General features: G+C 37.5%; 1 protein-coding gene across 1 annotated transcript in view; it reads left to right on the top strand.

Annotated features, from left to right (window-relative positions):
• LOC127640563 (polypeptide N-acetylgalactosaminyltransferase 18-like) overlaps positions 1–20634 on the top strand; it is a 68807-nt gene that overhangs the window by 25996 nt on the left and 22177 nt on the right. The window contains exons 2-6 of the mRNA XM_052123190.1: positions 5729–5924; positions 7492–7658; positions 11248–11431; positions 16331–16528; positions 16718–16832. Of these exons, the coding sequence (XP_051979150.1) occupies positions 5729–5924; positions 7492–7658; positions 11248–11431; positions 16331–16528; positions 16718–16832 (860 nt within the window). The remainder of the gene's footprint in view (positions 1–5728; positions 5925–7491; positions 7659–11247; positions 11432–16330; positions 16529–16717; positions 16833–20634) is intronic.

Genomic DNA, 20634 nt, shown 5'->3' on the forward strand with positions numbered 1-20634 from the left:
ATAGTGTTAAAACTAGCAAAGAGCTCGCCGTTCACATGCCTGAACCTTGCATGGTGTCATGCATGACTCTTGGCTCTCTATTTTGAAGACTTTGGTGTAAATTCGAGTGTAGAGAAATAAAATTAAAGTTAATTTACTAAAAGTAATATAATTTATATAAATACATATTTCTATATAAATATCATCTAGTGTCTCTGGAAATACCTTATACCATGTATAATAACATGTTTAATTCATACTGAAAAAGTACATCTATTGCAATAAAAGAAACTACACTTACAGCAATTATATGAATTTCTTGGAATGTCTTTCCATTTGAATTCTACTTTCTTCAAATTACAATATTTATTTTCTTTTTACTACCTCAATTCAAATTTTATAACTGAATCAGAATTTAAAAGGCCATTTAATTCTGACAAGCAACCCTGAGAATAATGTCTGAGCATTGGTGCTCTCAGTTGGCTATCCGGTAATTGCAACAGAGGTACATTTGCAAAATGTTTAGACTAAGATACTGGCCCAGTATGACACTGTTTAATAAGTAATATTAGAATTAAGCATTACAGATTGTTATTCAACAGTCATAGAGCGCTACAGTATTTGTCATGATTACAAAACTAATCACTACACTTGTTGTATAGTACTGCTTGTGGAAATAGCCTTGGGAATCTAGTCATTTTGTTCTGCAATTTAGTGCTATTTTAGCAGCTCTTGACAGGACAGAATGTATAATGATGGCTGTTTGTTTGCAGAGAGAGAGAGAGAGCGGTGGAGGGAGGCTTTCAAATGTGTTGAAATGTAAAGGCTATTTGGATTAAGGTTACACTGCATTGAAAAAAGCAATAAACTGTTTTATGGCCGTGTCTGTGCCAAATATTTGCACTGGAAAAATAAAGTGAGCGAATAATGAAATTGGTCTGTGATGCTGCAGGCAATATATAGAGGCATCTCAAAATTGCATGAGCAAAGAGCTGTCTACATCCTTGACCACAAATAAAATAAGAAATTATATTGAAATCTTATGGTCTGAATCATACCATTTTTTTCTTTTAAATTTTATATGCAACATGCCATCATTAATACATAAAAAGCTTTTCTGGAGGATAAGACACACTGTGTTAAAGTAATAAATCTTCACTGTGTATTTGCTCTCACCTCATTTAGACCTGCACTACAGGGCTAATTTAATCAAGTAGAGTATCCTGTAACCTCATAGACATACGTCTTATCTTACAGTATTACTATGGGACCAACAAGTTAATTACATCACAACTTTAAAACAATTATTACATCACAACTACAAGCTGAAGGTGGAAAACTTTATGCATTATTTAATATTTATCTTCATTTATAGGCACTTTTGGCCCTGAGGATTTTCAGACGATAAAGTGTCTTAAAAGTACACACTTTTCACAGTTGGTTTTATTTATTCACAAACTATGTTAAACAGTGTATATACTGTACATGCATGTCGTTGTAATTTCATGCAAGACGTCTCAAACTATGTATTGTGTTTGATAGCCTTCTGTGATGGCTCTTTTTTTAGGGACAAAATTATAACACTCAGACTATTTTCATTGCTGTCATACACTGTCTGGCCGGGGAAAAAAGTCGCAGTTTGAAAAAAACAAAAAAGGCAGTGTTATGATCTGGGGTTGCTTTAGGTCAGGTCTAGGCTCAGCAACATTATGCGGCAGTAAAATGAAGTCAGCTGACTATCTGAATGTACTGAATAACCAGGTTATCCCATCAATAGACTTTTTGTTCCCTGATGGCATGGGCATATTCTAGGACAACAATGATGCCAAGATTCATTGGGCTCAAATTGTGAAAGAGTGGTTCAGGGAGCCTGAGGAATTATTTTCAAACATGAATTGACCTCTACAGAGTCCTGACCTTAACCCCATTGAAAGTCTTTGGGATTTGCTGGAGATAGGGTTGCCACTTTTAGACAGTTTAAAAATAAGGGACACTGAAATCCACCACAGTTTTATCAATAAACCCGTTAAGAGTTAAAATGCGTTTTTAATAAAAATGGTATACCCTTTCTTATATGCTAAAATGAGAACACATTTATACATATTTTTTTATAATTTTTATTTATTTACTTTTATTTGTTTATTTACTTCACCTGTACTTGTCTTTATGTCTCAGTAATTGTATTCATACATTGTTTGATCTTATTGAAGATTTATATAGAAAAAACTCCATAAGTTTAGCACCATTTGTGGACTTTTCAGATGGTCACTTACCCACCGTAGACAACTTTTCCAACTTATATCAATGTTAAATTAGCAATCTGGTACGATTTCACTGTGACACCATCTGACCAGCTTGATTCGATATGGGACATCTATCCATCTATCAATCACATGGTCTCAAAGGAGAGACTGCACCCAAGTGCAGATTTTAATGAAGACACAAAATGATCATGTAACAATGTCATCAACAAAGATGATATAATCTAAAGGCATGAAAAGATGTGTGACTGGCTACTTCAGAATAAGACTAGTGAATGGAGGACAGAAAATTAGGGATTAAGTACATACAGAGTGATGACTAAACAGAACACCTGGAACTAAGATGGGGAACAGAGGGCAGTGAATCATGGGAATTGTAGTTGTAGTATGGGGCAAACTACAACAGAAGACAGTGTCAATATAAAAGTCCCCCCTTTAAGGGGCGACTCCTGGCACCCAAAGACGGATGAGGAGGGCAGGATGAAGCGGATGACGAGGAAGGATACAGGGGATGATTATGAGGCCAATGAGGAATTGGTGGACGATCAGGAGGCCATGGAGGAGTATGCGGATGATCAGGAGGCAAGGGAGGAGGCCACAGGGCAGGGACTGGGTCAGGAGGCCTGGGAAGGCCAAAGGGCAGGGACTGGGTCAGGAGGACTGGGAGGGCAGCCACAGAGCAGGGACTGGGTCAGGAGGCTTGGGAGGTGGCTCCAGGGAGGAAATATGATCCAGTGATTAGGTTGCAGGAAGTGGAGACTTAGGGGGCGGAGCAGCAGGAGTAGGGATTTGAGATTTAGGAGTTGGAGGCAGTGGCGGAGCATGCTGAGCCACAGGAGGTGGAGTTTCAGGAGAGGATGGAGTCTCAGGAGGTGAAGCGGATGGAACTGCTGGAGGTGGAGTTTCTGGGGGTGAGGGTGGAGCTGTAGGAGGCTTGATGAAGGCAGGCAGATCCATGGGAGGCACTTGGGGCAGAGCCGTGGGAGGCTCAAAGAGAGCTGGCAGCAACTGGGAAATGACCTCCGTGGTCGAATGCACAGGCAAAGCTGTATTCCAGTGGAAGTTCAGTCCCATACCATAAATGGATTTGTAGGAGTCAGTGAGTTGGTAAAACTAAATATTCCAGAAGAGGAAGATCCTCTCTGGACAACTCCATAAGTACCAGTCAACTCCATGCTCTTAGTAGGTTCTTCTGCTGTGTCCAAATCAGAGGACTAGTCTTCTGCCACGCAGTCACAAAGGAGAGAGAGAGTTGTGGTGTTAGAACCCAAGTGCAGATTTTATTGAAGTCACAAAATGATCAACAAGTAACAGTGTCAACAACGAAGATGAAGGCATGAAAAGATGTGTGAGTGGCTTCTTCAGACTAAGTCTAGTCAAAGGAGGACTGGGATGCAAACTACTCACCTTTCAGCTAGTCACCTTTTCCGAAGCTACATTTTCCTTATTTAAATTACTTTAGAGTTACTTTAAGCTTAAACAGTTAAAAAAATACAATTATTTTTTTAAAAACAATAAACAAATCGACTGATAATATCCACCTACACCTACTATGACTTTCTCACTTTTCACCTCATAGTTTTGCATCCCTGTTTACAAATTCACTGTCCTGGTAATAATCTTAGAAAATGGCCAGAATTTTGTCAGTAAGCAGGCTTCTGTGGCTACAAACTGTTATCTCACAGGGCTGTTGAGATGGAAGTGACAGCAAAAGCATCAGGTCATCTGTGGAGCTCATTAGGGTTATGTGAGTGCGCTCATATTTTGGCTTTCAGTGGAATAACGACTATGTGAGTCAGATACAGAGATCCATACACATACAGGCACACAACACAACCACATGTCATATGCACACATATATGACCCTTATATTTATGACAGAGAGATGCTTTTTTTATCAGAAATGAAAGAGCAAAAGTAGGCAGATTTTTGTGTGCGCTCTTGTAAAGTCGATAGTTTGGGTTTCATGCTGAGTGTCTTGTTTTACATAAGCTCCTCAGAGATGGCATTGACAGCCAGACAGCATATGCCACAGGCGAAGTCACTAACGCCAGACGTCTGCTATGATGCTCCACTCAAGAGGCTGTTGCATTTAAGAGGGGGACAAACCTATTTTAGTTAGGATCCTTCCTACAACATTTATCTCATGAAGTGAATCCTTTCAAATTTGTGATTTAAGACAACCTTGTGTGATTTAAAAGAGATCTTTTGGAAATACAGTACCAGATTCTGAGTAACCCTGTTTTGTTTAGCTAGAATAACTGAATGTTGCACACAGAGCTTTTAATATCTTTTTATTTAGTAAAAGACTAAATGTATTTATTTAGCATTATAGTAGGCTGTAAGTTCTAGCATTTTGTCAAAAAGTTGTACAACATGTTATAGTACGTTTGAAATTCTTCAGATAACAGATAATCATATTAGAGTTACTGTCTTTCAGTTAATGCAATTACTTTTAAATGCATTACTTGGGTTACACCTATTTCTAAAATAATATTATTCATAATAGATTTAAAAATATGAATTCATATGTTGATATATATATATATACATCTGTTTTAATAAAAAATAAATGAGCAGCTTTTGTTTTAAGATCAAGGACTGCTTTTGCAAGAATCCTAATCTGAAGGAATGTTAGCATGAAACCGGATCACCTACATGCAGGCCTCTTAAAAGGATTTTTATATTCCATGTTTTCTGTTTTTAACTTGTTTCCATCCTCACAGTATCTGCAGTAGCAAAGATGAATGATCCTCCCTGGGCCAGCTCTTTGCTGTGTCTGTAATTTAATAACCTCTCTGCTGTTAATTAGTATTCCTTAATTACCTGCATCGGCCTCTCATCATTCTCTGAGCAATGTCTGGGCACTTTCTCTCTGTTCTGCTAGCACACTCAGCATTCATAAATCTGCATGCTGTCATCATTTCTTAGTATTTGAGTTTGATGTAGCGGAAGGTAGATATTATTGTTTTGCTCTGGTTTTGCTGCCTAGGCAATGTGATGGAGAGTTTCTGTTAGAAAAAGGGTGAATTAGCAGTCCTTAAGACCTTGAAAGGGTCGCAAACTTGATGAATGGAAAAAGAAAACCTGCATTTTTTAAAGCAATTATCTTTCTGACCTGAACGTTCTTATTCTGTGCTACAGTGAAACTTCTGGAATCACAAAATTGACCACATTTATTTTAGTCAAGTGATACTGATACTTTTAGTTACTGTAGAAAAAAATTAATAAAAAATACATGCAGCTTTGTCATCACAACACAAGTACCAGAGGAAATATCTTAATCTACATTGGGGTATCTTGTCTTGCCCAGTGGGGACCTTGAAGTCAAAAAGTTTAAGAACCACTGAAATAACACAAATGGAAGTATTATGATGTGACAAAAATTGCAAAACAAATCAATAAACTTATATTTTACTGCCTAGATAAATGGATGAATGGTGGGACTAACACTTATGTATTGCTTCTCTTTTTTGTCTGAACCTTAGAGAAACCTCTAAATGATGGGGAAGACACAGCAGCAGACCTGTCCCTCTCTGACTCGCTGTTTGCCCGCTGGGGTCATAACCTTGGCCCAGACAGCCGGAAGGTGGCCCTGAAGAAGTTCCAATATTATGGTTACAACGGTTACCTCAGCGACAGACTGTCTTTGGACAGAGCGATCCCAGACCTCAGGCCAGACGGGTGATTCACTCAATGCTCACGGTCACCATCTGAATCTCTGTCGCTCCCTCTCTCCCTCACTTCTCTTTCTTTTCTCCTTCAGTTTTTCTCTATAAGCATGTATCAGTTCTTTTTAGAAATATTAATTTCATCATGCTCATTGTGATGAACAAAAGGAATCACATAGAAGGTACTCCAGTCTAAAGAACTGCAGTTCCTCACAAATTACTATGCCATTTTTAATTAGAGTAGTTCATCAAAAAAAATATTTTTTTTATTTCTGTCATTATTTACTCACTCTCGTGTTGTTGAGAATTTTTAAAGAATCATCACATGGACAAAAACAATTTAAAGTGACCATGTTTGTCTTCTGACATAATTAAAAAGCTGTCTGTGAAGAACAGACCTTAATTTAAGTTATAATTTACAGAGAATGTTCCCCTTTTTCCATATTTTATTTTAGAGCTAGGGTTGAGAGGAACATTATCAGTGAATAATGACTTAAATGTAGGTCTATTTCTTACATAAAGCTATCGTATGGCTTTAGAGGACTTGATATACATAATGCACAAGTCATATGGATTGAAATGTAAGATCTTATTCGCCAGAAATATTCTCCTTTTTCAATATTTAAATTGAGAGCTACTACGGAGGGGAAGATTATCAGTAAATAATGACTTGAATTTCGGTCTGTTCCTCACACAGAGCTGTCGTATGGCTTCAGAACATTTGTAATATAGCGCAAATTCATATGGAGTTTTATGATAATTTAAAGGTGTTTTGTCCTTTTTGAAGCTTGAGAGGTCACTTTAAACTGTCATTCTGAGGAAAAGAGCTGCATGACGATTCTTCAAATATTTATTTGAATGTCTGATTCTTTTTTGTTCCGCATAAAAAACAACACATGACTTGGATATGGATAATCTTTACATTAACTTTTGCTTTAAAGACATTTGCACACCAAACACAAATTTTTGCAGCAATTTCTCTGAGCGATTAACATTTTGAATCAAAACAATGGATTCCTTTGAAGCCATTCATACCTGGAGCAAACATTCGCTCTCCGACAAAGAAGGTTTTTTTTTTTTTTTTACAGTAATTGTGTCAGTGTCAGTGGTTTTTTTTGTTTTTTTTTGCCTGACGATGAAATGCCTTAAACAATAACCAAGGACATGCATTTCATTTGCAGACCAGAGAGCCAACCGGCTGAAAGAACTGATACATGCTTCTAGAGAAAAACTGAAGAAGAAAAGAAAGAGAAGTGAGGTAGAGAGGGAGCTACAGGCTTTGTGGCATCTAACATACCAGAGTAAAATTGCTTGTCGATTAGCATCAGCTATTGAAAAGGCATGCATGTGTTAACGCAAATCATTTGACTCCCTTTTAACGTGAAAGGGCTATTCATCAGCAAATTGTTTTGCATTTCACATCACCTCTGGTGTGCAAAGGCCTTTTGTCAGAATCCACAAAACGGGAGAGGATATTTAACTTTGGAAAAACTGCTCAGAAAGCTTTTACAGAAGTGTTGATGTCTTCTGTTACCCCCTGCAGATCTGTCACCCTCTATTTATGGTTTTCTGTCCTCCAGGTGCAGAAACATCTCATACCCCTCCAGTCTACCACAAGTCAGCATCGTATTCATCTTTGTGAATGAAGCTCTGTCAGTCATCCTGCGCTCTGTTCATTCAGTGATTCATCAAACACCCTCCCACCTGCTCAAGGAGATCATACTTGTCGATGACAACAGCAACAACGGTGAGTACTTGCTTGGGGACTTTTTTAATCTGCAACTTTGTAATTATGTCGCAGGTAATTGAGTCATTAATGTCCCAATGTTTAGTGGATCAATGCCCTTGCTAGTGTCCGAATTTGTGTTCCCGAGATACTGATTCATGACATCTGGAAGTAGAGAGCAGGATTGGACACAGCCCTTGTTCTTGCCCCACACAGGGACTCCATCAGTAGAAACTGATTCTTATAATCTGTTTAATTATAAGACTGTTTAATACAAAACATAATGTAGTGCAGTACATTTCAAATTCTTGTGATCAGATTACTTACTGACTCTGTTACATGCAAGCCAATTACTTCACTTGGATTACACATTTCTAAATTGATATTATATATGTAGAATACTCTGAAAACATGAATTATGTTAATATGTACGTCTGTTCACATTTTTCAACAGCTGAAGGATGTGCGCCCCCTAACGAGTCAGTAAACAAAGAGGAAAAGTAGACATTAGATTGAGTGGTAAACAAATGTTTTTCTTTAGAAAGTGTTTCAGAAAGCAATTTAAAAGTAATTGGTAATGTGATTACTTTTGTCATTGAAGAAAAGTCAGTAATCTGATTACAGTTTTAGAGTGGTAATTAGTCATTTGTTATGAATTACTTTTTTAAAGAAACTTTGAAACATGTACCCAACATGCATTAGGATTGTTACAAGGGAATTTTCAATAAAAATGACAGTTTTATAAACATTTTCAGCAATCCAATAGCGGAAGGTAAATGCCATGAGAACAAGGCACTGGGATGATGACTTCTGAATGTAACGCAGACATGTGTCATTTACTGTATATTTTACAGGGCACCCAAGCCTCTTTTTAAATAATACAGACATTGGCTTTACTCACCCAAAGAGATGCGCTGAGGTGTGGTAACACACACCTGCTGCTAGCCACCACAATGCAATATAAGGTATTGACATTTTGAGCGCGTCCTCTTCAAGAGTTTCGCTGTCCAACGCTTTGATACTTTAATACGGGACACGAAGCCTTCAATACAGTATGTTTTACTGCCCACTAAATACAGGACAATAGGGAGAATTCATGGGAAAATACACAGAAAAATACAGGATATCCCGGCAAAAACAGGACAGTTGTAATCCTTGCAGCAATATGTATATGCCACCTATCCTGTTTTTTAAGTAATTGTCTGTGACATATGTGTTGATATTTGGATAATACCCACATTAAGAACATAAAAAATAGCAAAACATCCATTGCTAAACACCAGTGTTTCTTCAATCAGCTGATTGTTATCACAAAATAAATGTCTCCCAGACAGAGAAACCAGGACACCGACGCAAAGCGGAGGACTCTTGTATCACCCTGAAGAGGCTTATTTTACAATAACAAATGGCTGACTGGATTTTATCCCACTTATTACATAGCTATTAACAAAACAAATAAATACATGGACATTAGATATTGTTTTTCATTGAAATTATGTAATTATGTGAGAAGAAATAAATCACTGGACCACTGAAACCTGTGAAAATTATCTCCCTCCATATTATCCAGCCTATTACAAGACTACTTGCCAAATAAACTAATAAATTGACATGAAACATTAATTTGCATTGAAAATTTGTAATTAGGCCTAAGTGAATAGAAATAAATTGATGAACAGCTGAAATCCACCTCCGGTTTGCTTTGGAGTTCTGTTGGTGTTTACTCTGTAATTAATGAACATCTGACTGCTCATTATACATCCTATTACAAGACTACTTGCCAAATAAATAAATAAATACACATGAAACATTGATTTGAGTTGAAATGATTTTATTAGCATACTCAATTCAATCTGAATAGAGATCACACAGTGATCCGTAAGTTATTAACGATGGCTCAGAAACCCGGATGAGCAGTCTGATATCTGGATTTGTGGTTGTTACTGAGAAATATCCGACCACTAGATGGCACCATTGGCCAGTCAGAATCGAGTTGTGGTGATGGGGGCGTGGTCGTGTGTCTGTCTGCGGGAGAGAGGGAGTGGTGTGGCTTATCAAACTGGTTGACATGATTTGTAAATGTGCAAAAGCAGATTGGAAAAAAAAAAATCAGGTTTTCCAGGACTAGTCAGATTCGTGTCTAAAAAACAAATACAATAAAATAACATTTCCTTCTCTAATAAATTGTAATTTTATCTTCTGATGTTTCATGGGTTGTTTTTTTTATTTTTTAAATGGGTTGCCTAAAGATATAAATACCACTGCTCAAAGTTACTGCCTTTTAGTACCTAATATTAATCTTATATCTGTTTTCTGTACGATAACCATGGGTCGGCTCAGGTGTGCAATAAAGCTCGCTACTTCGGTGGGTTCATCTCAGTTCATCTCCATTCAGAAAGCAAAGGCTTTTATTTGCTCTCAGTCACCTCACATTTATTTAGTTTTACTGTATAAAAACTTCGTAGCAGCTCACAGTGGTTATGCTATGGTGACCTTTTCCTTTGTTTGTGTGTGTGTGTTATAATGAGGGAGTGGGGGGTTAATGTGAGGTTCAGAGGTGTGGACATGTCGTTCTCCCACAGATTGACAGCAGCCCCACATCACACCATCTGGTTGCCATGGTGATACAGGATGATGTCTGTCTCTCTTATAAAAACAAACAGCATAGGAGACAGATGGGAGTGGAGTAATCACCGTCAGACAGCGCTAGAGACTCCAAATATCACAGAGCGCTGGCAAATATTAGTGTCTGATGTTCAGAATATTTCAGTTCATGTTCATAATTCCCTGAGAGGTCGAAGGGTTAGTCTATATAAACTAATTTTGAGTAGAAAGTAATAAAAGTAAGGTACCCATATCACTAGGGTCTCTATTCTTCATTTCTGTCAAGAACTGAAACTTTCACAGATGCCACAAGGATGATGTTGTAAACACAGGTAGGAATTTAAGATTGTATGTTGTCTTTTACTCTTTCCCTCAGGGTTACTATGGTTATTGAAAACCTGGAAGTATAAGGGAATTTAAGATATGTGGAAAAGTCATGGCAATTATAAGTCAAATATTTAAAGTCATTGAAAAGTCATTTAAATTTCTATTGTATACATTTTTGTAGTTACACATTGTTCTGAAATATCTCTAAAATTTCTCAAGATCAAGCTGTCAAGTGAGTTGTTATTAGATGTAAATGTAAGTAATAAATTGAAGACGAATGCCTATTTTATTGACTCTACCCCCTAACCTAAACCCAAACCTTAAACCTAACCATCAGAGGAGTAAAAATTTGATTTTAGAGGGAAAATGGTATCTCTGAATCAGGCTCATCATTGATTATACTTATACATAGGAAGAGAACCCAGGTTTTTAAAGCCACTCATGCAACGCACACAGAAACTTATTATTCGCACCTTAGAAAAAACATTTGCATTTGAACCGATGCCAAAATTTAAAGGGAGATGCCGTTGTCAGTAACTTGGCAGAATTGGAACAATGTCGGGGTACTGGAATATTTGGTAGCTAGGTGTGTGCTTTCTGTGTGATCATGTTGCAAATAGTGTGGGAAACCTGATCCCTGTTTTTCAACTAATCCCTCTTTCCTTCTCTTCATATGTAGCTGAACTGAGAGAAAACCTGCAGAGGTTTGTGGAAGAGACCAACCAGCAGCATCCTGACTTCATTAAAGTGGTTCGTCATGACAAACAGGAGGGTTTAATTCGCTCTCGTGTCAGTGGCTGGAGAGCTGCCACCGCCCCCATCGTGGCCCTGTTTGATGCCCATGTGGAATTCGGCATGGGATGGTCAGTGAAAGTAGATTTTCAGGTCATTTACACTGCCTGTCCGAAGTTTGTACACACTGACTTATTTTTCCATATTTTAGAATAATAGTAAAGTCATAAAAACTGTGAAAAAACACAAAGGGAAGTAATCTTGTCCTAGAATACACCTCAGCACTCTTTTGGCATTTTCTCAACCAATGAGGAATTTACTTTTTAAACAGTATTGCAGGATTTCCAATGTATGCTGGACACTTGTTGGCTGTTCTTTCACTATCTGGGTCCATTAATTAACAAATTTGCTTTGGACAGAAATGTATACATAGGCACAATTTTTATCTGTTGATGAATTTCTGATATTGGCTCTCCCAGTAAATGATTGGATCTTTGAATGTATTGTTCAGCATTTAGACAATTAAAGAAATAACCTACATGTAGTCTCTAAATAATCATCAAAGTACTTTTTAAACGGTGAGTTCATAGACATGCATTGTGTCATCTTAACATTTTGTCATGCATCTTTATGCTTGCTGAAAATTCTGGCTTGTTCCGAGTAGGCTTGTAGTCTTCTATGTAATGTTGGTTTTTGATAGCTCTGTGTTGATAAAGCATGTTGTGTTAAATTATTTGTCTTTTTGACCCCAATGAGAATGTATTTACACACACAAATTCCTTCTTGCTTTACAAATCAGATGTGAAGCCAAATTATTAATCATCATCTGTAGATAAAGACCAATATACCAGAATATCTTTAATAGTGTGGATGAGAAAAACTCAGAATAGTCTGTTTTTCTGTGCAGTGAGTTCTCTGTGGGTGTGAGGGCAGAAATATGAGCAGAAGTGCCCGTCTACTGCAATTAATGTACTCCGTGCAGCTGTCAAGTCACATAACTGTTCATTATTCTCTGTGCAACATGTCTGTGAATAAAAAAAAAACACCTCTAAAGGGCTTTGGATAGCATCCAAATTGTCTTATGCGTGTCAGCGTATTTCTGCTTAGAATTCATGCAATGTTCCGTCAATTCATGGACACGAAGTAGTGTCACCTCAGCACACAGGGGTTCAATGCAGTTTGTACAGAATTGATAGGACAGCTTTTAGCTTGCCTGGGGCTGTTTATGAAGTTCAAATACAGAGCTAATACTAGCCTTCACAACTTTTAAGATTAGTTTTCTTTTTTTTTATTAAAATGTTTTATTCTTTCCAACAAAGACAAGAATAGACTTAACAAAAATAATTATACATCTGGAATCAACTTATAACCGCCCACAGGTTCAAACACAAAACAACACCATACACACATATAAACAGAAACACAAATAGAATATTAATAGCATATTAAAAAGGACAAAATTCCACAAATATATATATATAAACACACCAATAAAAAAAATACACAAAAATAAAACAATTGTCTCCCTCCACTGCCCCTCGATAGGAGCATTCCAAATGAGACAAATGACTGCCCCACTTCCTGCCATATAGTTCCAGATTACCCAGCCATCTAGAAATCATCTCCTCAAATGCCACCACTCTACCCAACTCTGTGCACCACTCACGAAATGAGGGCTCATCAGTTGATTCCATCCCCTGAGGATTACCTGTCTGCCAATCATCACGCTGGTTAGGACCCAGCTTTTTATATATTTATCACCTTATTCAGGACTGCCCCATCACCCAAAATACAGTCTTGGACAGAGTGAGATTTGAGTGTCCAGCACCTCATAGGTGAAATCCTGGACTCATTCTGGAATACATTTTTGAATTTTGGCACAGAACCAGAAGGCATGGACCATGTACCCCTCCAACAACTGGCATTGCCAGCAGGTGGGTGTGTCTTTAAGACCAAGCCTGTACAATCCACAGGGGGTCCAATAGAATCAATGTACAATTTTGAATTGCATAAGATGCAACCTTGCATCGTTAAATACAGACTTGACATTTTTTAGAGTCCTAGCCCACACTCCCTCCTCCAATACCAAGTTTACATCTTTGTCCTATAATCTCTTGATAGAAATTAAAGCTCTGTCCCCCAGACTCTGAATTAGCAGGGAGTAATACACTGATGCCTCATGACCTTTTCCAAAAGGAGTAATCACCTCTCCCAGAGTACTTTTGTCCATACTGAGTGCATATGTGAGAACGGGGTGTAATTTAACTTCTCCAATAAGTTTGATAGGCTTTACTATGGTGAAATAGGGGCAAGAATGTCCTCTTCGATACAAAACCAGGGAGGGTCTCTCTTAAGTGGAAGCGACCAATGAGTCAAATGTCTGACCGAATGCATAATAAAACAAAATAATTTGGTGTAGGCCTAGCCCACCTTTGTCAATCGGCCTATGTTACTTATTGAAATGTAATCTAGGACACTAACCATTCCAAATGAAGGACTTTACAATGCAATCAATTTGCTTGAAATAAGAGAGGGGGACATCTACAGGGAGAGATTGTTGTAGGTAGTGAAATTTTGGAATACAATTTCTATTAATTACATTAACCTTCCCAATCATAGATAAATGTAATGAAGCCACCTGCCCACATCACTCAAACCTTTTTATTTAGGGGTCAAAATTAACTCAATAGGACAAATCTGCTGGGAATAAAATGCCACTGCAAGGCGCCCTGCTGAAAAGCCGTTACTGGGCAGTAAGCTGTCATAGTGAAAGCTTTGGGTTTAAACCAATTGACTCTGCATCCTGAGACCTTAGAAAATGAATGAATAATTCTGTGGAGGCAAGGCATAGATCTAGTAGGGTCGGAGATGAATAAAAAAATGTCATCAGCGTAAAGCAAAAGCTTATGTGCCATACCTCCTGCCACCACCCCTGCAAAATCATCTTCCCTTCTTATCGCGACTGTTGATGGTTCCAGATCAAGACAGAACAATAATGGGGTAAGAGGGCAGCCCTGCCGGGTACCCCTATCCAGAGTAAAATAATCTGAAATTAATCCATTTGTTTGTATCGCTGCTACCAGGTGTCTAAAAAGTAACTTAATCCATCCAATAAAAGTAATGAATCACATTTAGTATTAAACCCCCACTATTATTAACATTAAACCCCTAACTATTCAATGTCCTGCAAAAAATAGTTCACAAAACAAACTCTAACAAAAAGGAGGCATACGCACAAAAAAATGCAGATTCATCCACAATACTGTCCCGAAGGAGTGCTATTCCACAAAACAAACTCAAGCCGCTAAAAAGGCGCCCAGTTTCCTCGGACGTTCAAGTGAATGTTCAGTGATTCAGGCTCGCTCGGCTGCAATGGGAGTACCACAAAATAACTTACTCTCTCCATTGGCTTTATGAAGGTCATGGTTTGCTGGGGACATGTAAATATTTTGTGGCCATCCTTAGTATCTATTCTCAATTTGGCCAGGAACATCAGTGCAAAAGCGACCTTCCATTGATGTGAGAGATTCTTGCATTCCTTGAATCGCCTTGGTCGCTAGCGGATTAGCAGCTAATTCCCTCTCTGATGACTCCAGATAATCTTGTAAACATCTCAGTGAATTTTGTCTCTATGGCAGATCCTCCAAGACAGCAACGAACTTCGTCAGCATTGCAGACATGTTTATCAATTGTCGCCAAATTTCTTTCACCTCATCGGCCAAATCGACTCCTGTGCTTGCGGCCTGCTGATCTGGGGCTTCAGCTTGAGTGCTTAAAGGGGTCATATAATGCCATTTTTGTACAAGTTAATATGAATCTTTAGGGTCTAAATGAAAACTTTGTAATATACTTTTATTAAAAATTCTCATTAGTATTTTAAGAAAACACTAATTTTACCTGCTCAAAAACAGCTCTGTTTTCAGCACGCTGTTTCAGTGCATATGACTTTAAATGATAATGAGCTTTGGTCACCCCGCCCCTTCTTAGCAAAACCAGCTTTATACTGACCCTCGTTTATAAAGCAGTCTGGTGAAAAATGATTCGCGCAAACATGAACACATTGACGTTGCTCGTGGGGAATATTCCCATCGTAAACAAAACTCAGCCACTGCGTCTTCAGCGGTTCAGATTTAGGAACATCAAAATGACTGCTGTGTTCGTTATTACACCGAAGAACAGAACACCACAATCGCTTAGGCGCTATTCTGCTCCAGTATATCAACAATGATGACGGACTATGATTGACAGCTCGCTCACGAGCGAAGGCGGGTCTGTGTTGAAACACTGCTGTCAATGTTTGGGAGGGAACGGCTCGATTTGAGGCAGGGAAAATATATAAGGAGATTAAAACAAAAACACTGGATGGATTTTTATCATAATAGGATGGTTGTGTACAGGCACAGCCAACACACATTTCAGTACAATCAACTTGAAAAAGTGCATGTACCATTATATGACCCCTTTAAGTGTCTTTTAATGTCTCTAGAGCCCGAGGTGTTTGAATTCTTTGACATAGTGTCCTAGAACAGTTAAGAATCAGGGTGTATTAAATCTCACCGGTTTATGAAACAAAAGTATTAAAACTAGCTAAGTGCACAGAGCTCGCCTTTCACACGTCCATACCTCACATGGTGCCACGCGACTCACTTAAGATTTGTTTTCTAAAGTACCATTATCTTTTTGACAATGACATTTTAAGGTTTTAAGGATCGATGACTTCTAGTTTGCCATGATTATGTAATCATTGCCTACCAGAATGAAAGCTGCATTCAGGTTTCAAAAGCAAGTGCAACTTTTTATATGCATTAATGTGGCATTAAAGAGACCGCATTAAATATGGTGATCTGTGATTGAGGAGCTATAGTGTTTAAAGGTAGAGTGTGTAATTTCTGCACCACTAGTATATTAAATAAAATTGCTAAAATAGTGATTACAAAGAGACAAACTACATCCATCGATCCATCTATTATGACTAAATTACTCTCCTTTAATTTAAATAATCTCTGTTGTCTTTTCTCTGTTGATCTAAGGGTTGAACCAATCCTTCACAGAATTAAAGAAGACCGAACCCGGGTAATCACCCCCTCTTTTGACAACATCAAATACGACACGTTTGAGATTGAAGAGTATCCTCTCTCTGCTCAAGGCTTTGACTGGGAACTGTGGTGTCGCTACCTGAACCCTCCTAAATCCTGGTGGACACAGAAGAATCATACTGCACCAATAAGGTAGATAGACTTTTGTTTTGAGATATGAATAAGTAGCCCTCTTTCCAAACACGGCATGCTGACTTTCTGTTTACAGTCCCTTTTAATAATTTTTTTAATATTTGTTTATGAAAATATGCTACTCTTAATTCAGTCAAATATATTCTCATAAGTCATTTGAGAGACTGTATCTCCTCTCTTGTTTACCAGGAGTCCTGCTCTGATTGGCTGCTTTGTGGTGGATAGGGAGTATTTTGAGGAGATTGGACTGCTGGATGAAGGGATGGAAGTTTATGGAGGGGAAAACGTGGAGCTGGGGATCCGGGTAAGAGAGATTCTCATACTCTCTTACAGAGATTTAAAAGGGCTGTAGATAACAGGATATCTGGCATTTAGACATTTTGAATTACAAGAAGAGAAATTCACTAAATAAATTTAACACTGTCACACAACAGACAAATTTCACTAGTCAAACGCAAGATTTGTGACTAAATCTTTTTTACTAATTATGCTCATTTATTATTTGGAGTGTAGAATATATTTTGTCCTCAACTGATTATACATATTTACCTGTTTCACAAACATTCTAAAAGTAAACATTGATGTGAAAAATATATTATATCTTTATATGATGTATTAAGCTTTAATCACACAAGTGTAGGCTACTAACAATATAGAATAAACTTGAGTATCAGAACTTTCTATAGTGAATTCTTCATAATTTATACAGTATATCATCACACATATTATTGTTAAACAAATAAATATCATGTATGGAGAAGCAATATACTGATATATTAATAACATATTTAAATAAAAAAAAATTATTGGTGGCATTTTGAACATTGATAATTAATATCATCTAATGTTTTTGGAAATGCCCCCATATGCTATTTGTATGATAACATGTCTAAGGGTAATTAATTAAAAGCTGTACTTGCAGTGGAAATGAAATTATATTTTCTTATAATTCCATTATAATTCTACTTTCTTATATTCAAATTCTGCATTCGGTTTACTGCCTCATTCAAATTAAGGAATTGAATCCAAAGCTGCTAGGTATTCTCAATTCAGTTCTGAATGGTGAATTATTGTGAAGCTCACTTAAGGCTGCTAATGATAACCTGCCAAACAAGCATCTTGCTCCAAACTAGTGGGGTCCTAACTTCTGACTATTACACATGTACAGGGCCCTGCCAAGACCTCTGTCAGACCTGCCAGCTCTGTAATTAGCCTCTGCAGCAATAATTCAACCCCAGGCTGTGAATGGAGCTTGCCACAATGAACACAATCTCACATATTGACTCGCTCACACCCACATACACACTCACTGTGATTTGGCCTTGCAAAGTTGCAGTCAGTCCATGCTGGGTGCACCTAGATAATACGAAGTAGTTCAAACCCCCCACCACACACACAACCAGCTATTGGGATTTTTCATGTTGCATCACTGAAGGCTTCAATGAGGCAGAGTGGAAATAGACATGTCTCAGGAAGTGTCAGGAAATGTGTGCAGGGAGATTTAGCACTCTTTGGGGATAATGGCCCTCAACATCTGTTCATACAGCTGTCTCTCCACAACATTATTCCATGTGCTCATTGTATGAGATTCACAAAATCTCAAAATGCAAATTCACAAATGTTGCAAATTCTCAGTGTTTGAAGGAAGAAAACGAAGTGGATTTTTTTTTTTAGCTTTGTAGAGCATGTTTTTGGATGTCTTTGGCTTATAATAATGTAAGTTACAATCTGTTTTTAGAGATACACTACAGCTCTGTTCCAAAACCTAGTAAGCTGTCTATGGAGGAAGCATTTTAAGGCATCATATGTGTGCTTCTGACATGAAGGCTGTTTCAAAGATGCATTACTCAATTGTGAAAAAATAAATCGACCATGGCTAATGAAACAATAAATATGCTAATAGTTTTTTCAATACCGAAAATATGTGATAAAAGAATTTTCATCTTATCTAATTACAAATGTATAATTTTTTCCAATATTTGTGAGTACTAGGTTTTTTATGCTGATTAGTGCATCATGCTGATTTCAGTATGATGTCATGCTTTGTGCTTGACAGGCTGATCATTAGCTTAGCAACATACTAACCTCAAACTCTAGCTAAAATATGCATATAATTGTTCAGTAAAGAAACCTATCAGTAAAAATGGCTTACATCTAAAATTGTTAAATCTAATAAAAAAATTGGCTTTTAACCAATATTGTTTGTGTGTGCTATGTATTTTCATGCTTATTTGGGCCACTTTGTGGCTGACAGGGTGCTCATTAGCTTAGCAACATGCTATCATGCAAAATATAATCATGAATTATATGCTTATAATTCATTCAATATTAAAAACTATTAATAAAAATAGATAAATCGAGTTACAAAAATATATGTGTGCTATGTCCTGTTTTTTTCTGCTTATTAGGGCAGGCAAAAAGATAACCCACTTTCTGCATGATGCGCTGATCATTAGCTTATCAACATGCTAACCTCAAAGTTTAATTAATATATGTTTATAATTAATTCAGTACTGAAAACAATCAATAAAATTAGTTCAGTCTGATTAGAAATGGTCTGTTTTCACCAATGTGTGTGTGTGTGTGTGTCTGACAGGCTGATTGTTAGCTTAGCAACATGCTAACCTCAAACTCTGTTGGAACCTATTGCATGAGTCTCCTGTGCGTAGCGTGATTTGTTTGGCGCTGCCTGTTAGGATGCTACTTAACAAGCTAGACCCCATCACCCAACACCAGTGCCTGGCCAAACTGATGCTCCAACATCTAGGAAGCCTTCCCAGAAGGGTGGAAGCTGTATTGTATCATAGTTGCATTGGGAGGACCAACTCCCTATTAATGCCAGTGGTATTGAAATTAAATGATCATTAAGCCCATATAAGTGTGTTGTTTGGGCGAAATATTGTATCTAATACTCTGCCATTTTGCAGTCAGATATTTTGATAGAGTGTTACAGTATATAACTGTGATAGCATCATGTCAGTCAAACTCATGTTTAAGGCACAGGAGCCATAGAAACTGTCCAGTTTCATTGACCCCCAGTCACATTTTGTTGATTGGAGCTGTTTTTCCACTTTGGAACAGGGTACATGACCACTGAAAGGTCACTGCTTCTGTGCTCTTCTATTCTTAGCTCTCGCTAAAGGCCTCTGTTTATAGTGATGAAGAATAAAAATCTTTGTTGATCATGTCAGATGTCAACATGGCTATATTTAAAATCTGTTGCCAAAGAATGTAAAACATTTTCCAGGTAAAGAATAATAAACCTGTCAGTAATGAAGTCATTCAAATTTTAATTATACTGAACACTCAAAAAGATGCACTATGTAAAAATTGTAGTGAATTTCACAGAAGGGGTTGGTTGGTCACAGCTGGTTGGTTGAATACATTCCTCAAGTCTTTTTTATTTAGGGCAAAAAGTCATCAATTATTACCAATAGAAATAGATGTTTTAAGATTCAGATTCACTTTTTCCAGAGTTTTTTTTTCCACCATAAACTGACTGTTTACATATCTAAGAGCAATATAAATAGTATTCACACAGCTGCATTGTACTACTGATATTTCAGATCACTCTTGGTGGTATCCATTTTGGAAAGTGACCAAATTTGAAATGGCTTGAAGATGGTATAATGTGAGTTTGATTCTCATTTCATGCTTGCAAAATTTTCCACAGTACGACAGATTACTCTTTCGATTTGTGAATCAAAGCCGTGTGAATATCACTGTCTGCAGCAGGTATTGTATGCAAATGTGAGAAATGATTTTAAACGCTTCAGGAGAACAGACAGCTCAGTCATGGATCATTGGAATTGCTGTCAATGATTATGCAAATGAATCATTCTACTGGCAAATAGGAGTGGCACACATCGTCCACCTCCTGTTGAACTCTGCCCAACGAGTCGTAGCGATGCAAGTCTGCCAGAAATGCAACATCATTGCAAATGTGACCCCCCCCCCCCCCCCCCTTTCCTTTTCGTATGGGTACCTAAGTGTTGCCTGTTGATGCAGATATGAAAGATGTCAAGATACCAATGTGCTGTACAACAACTATAAGAGACAGCATTTTTTTTTTTAAACAAAAATAAGACAATAGATGGACTATAAAA

The sequence above is a fragment of the Xyrauchen texanus genome, chromosome 49 (assembly GCF_025860055.1).
Source record: "Xyrauchen texanus isolate HMW12.3.18 chromosome 49, RBS_HiC_50CHRs, whole genome shotgun sequence".
In the NCBI taxonomy this organism is placed as follows: Eukaryota; Metazoa; Chordata; class Actinopteri; order Cypriniformes; family Catostomidae; genus Xyrauchen; species Xyrauchen texanus.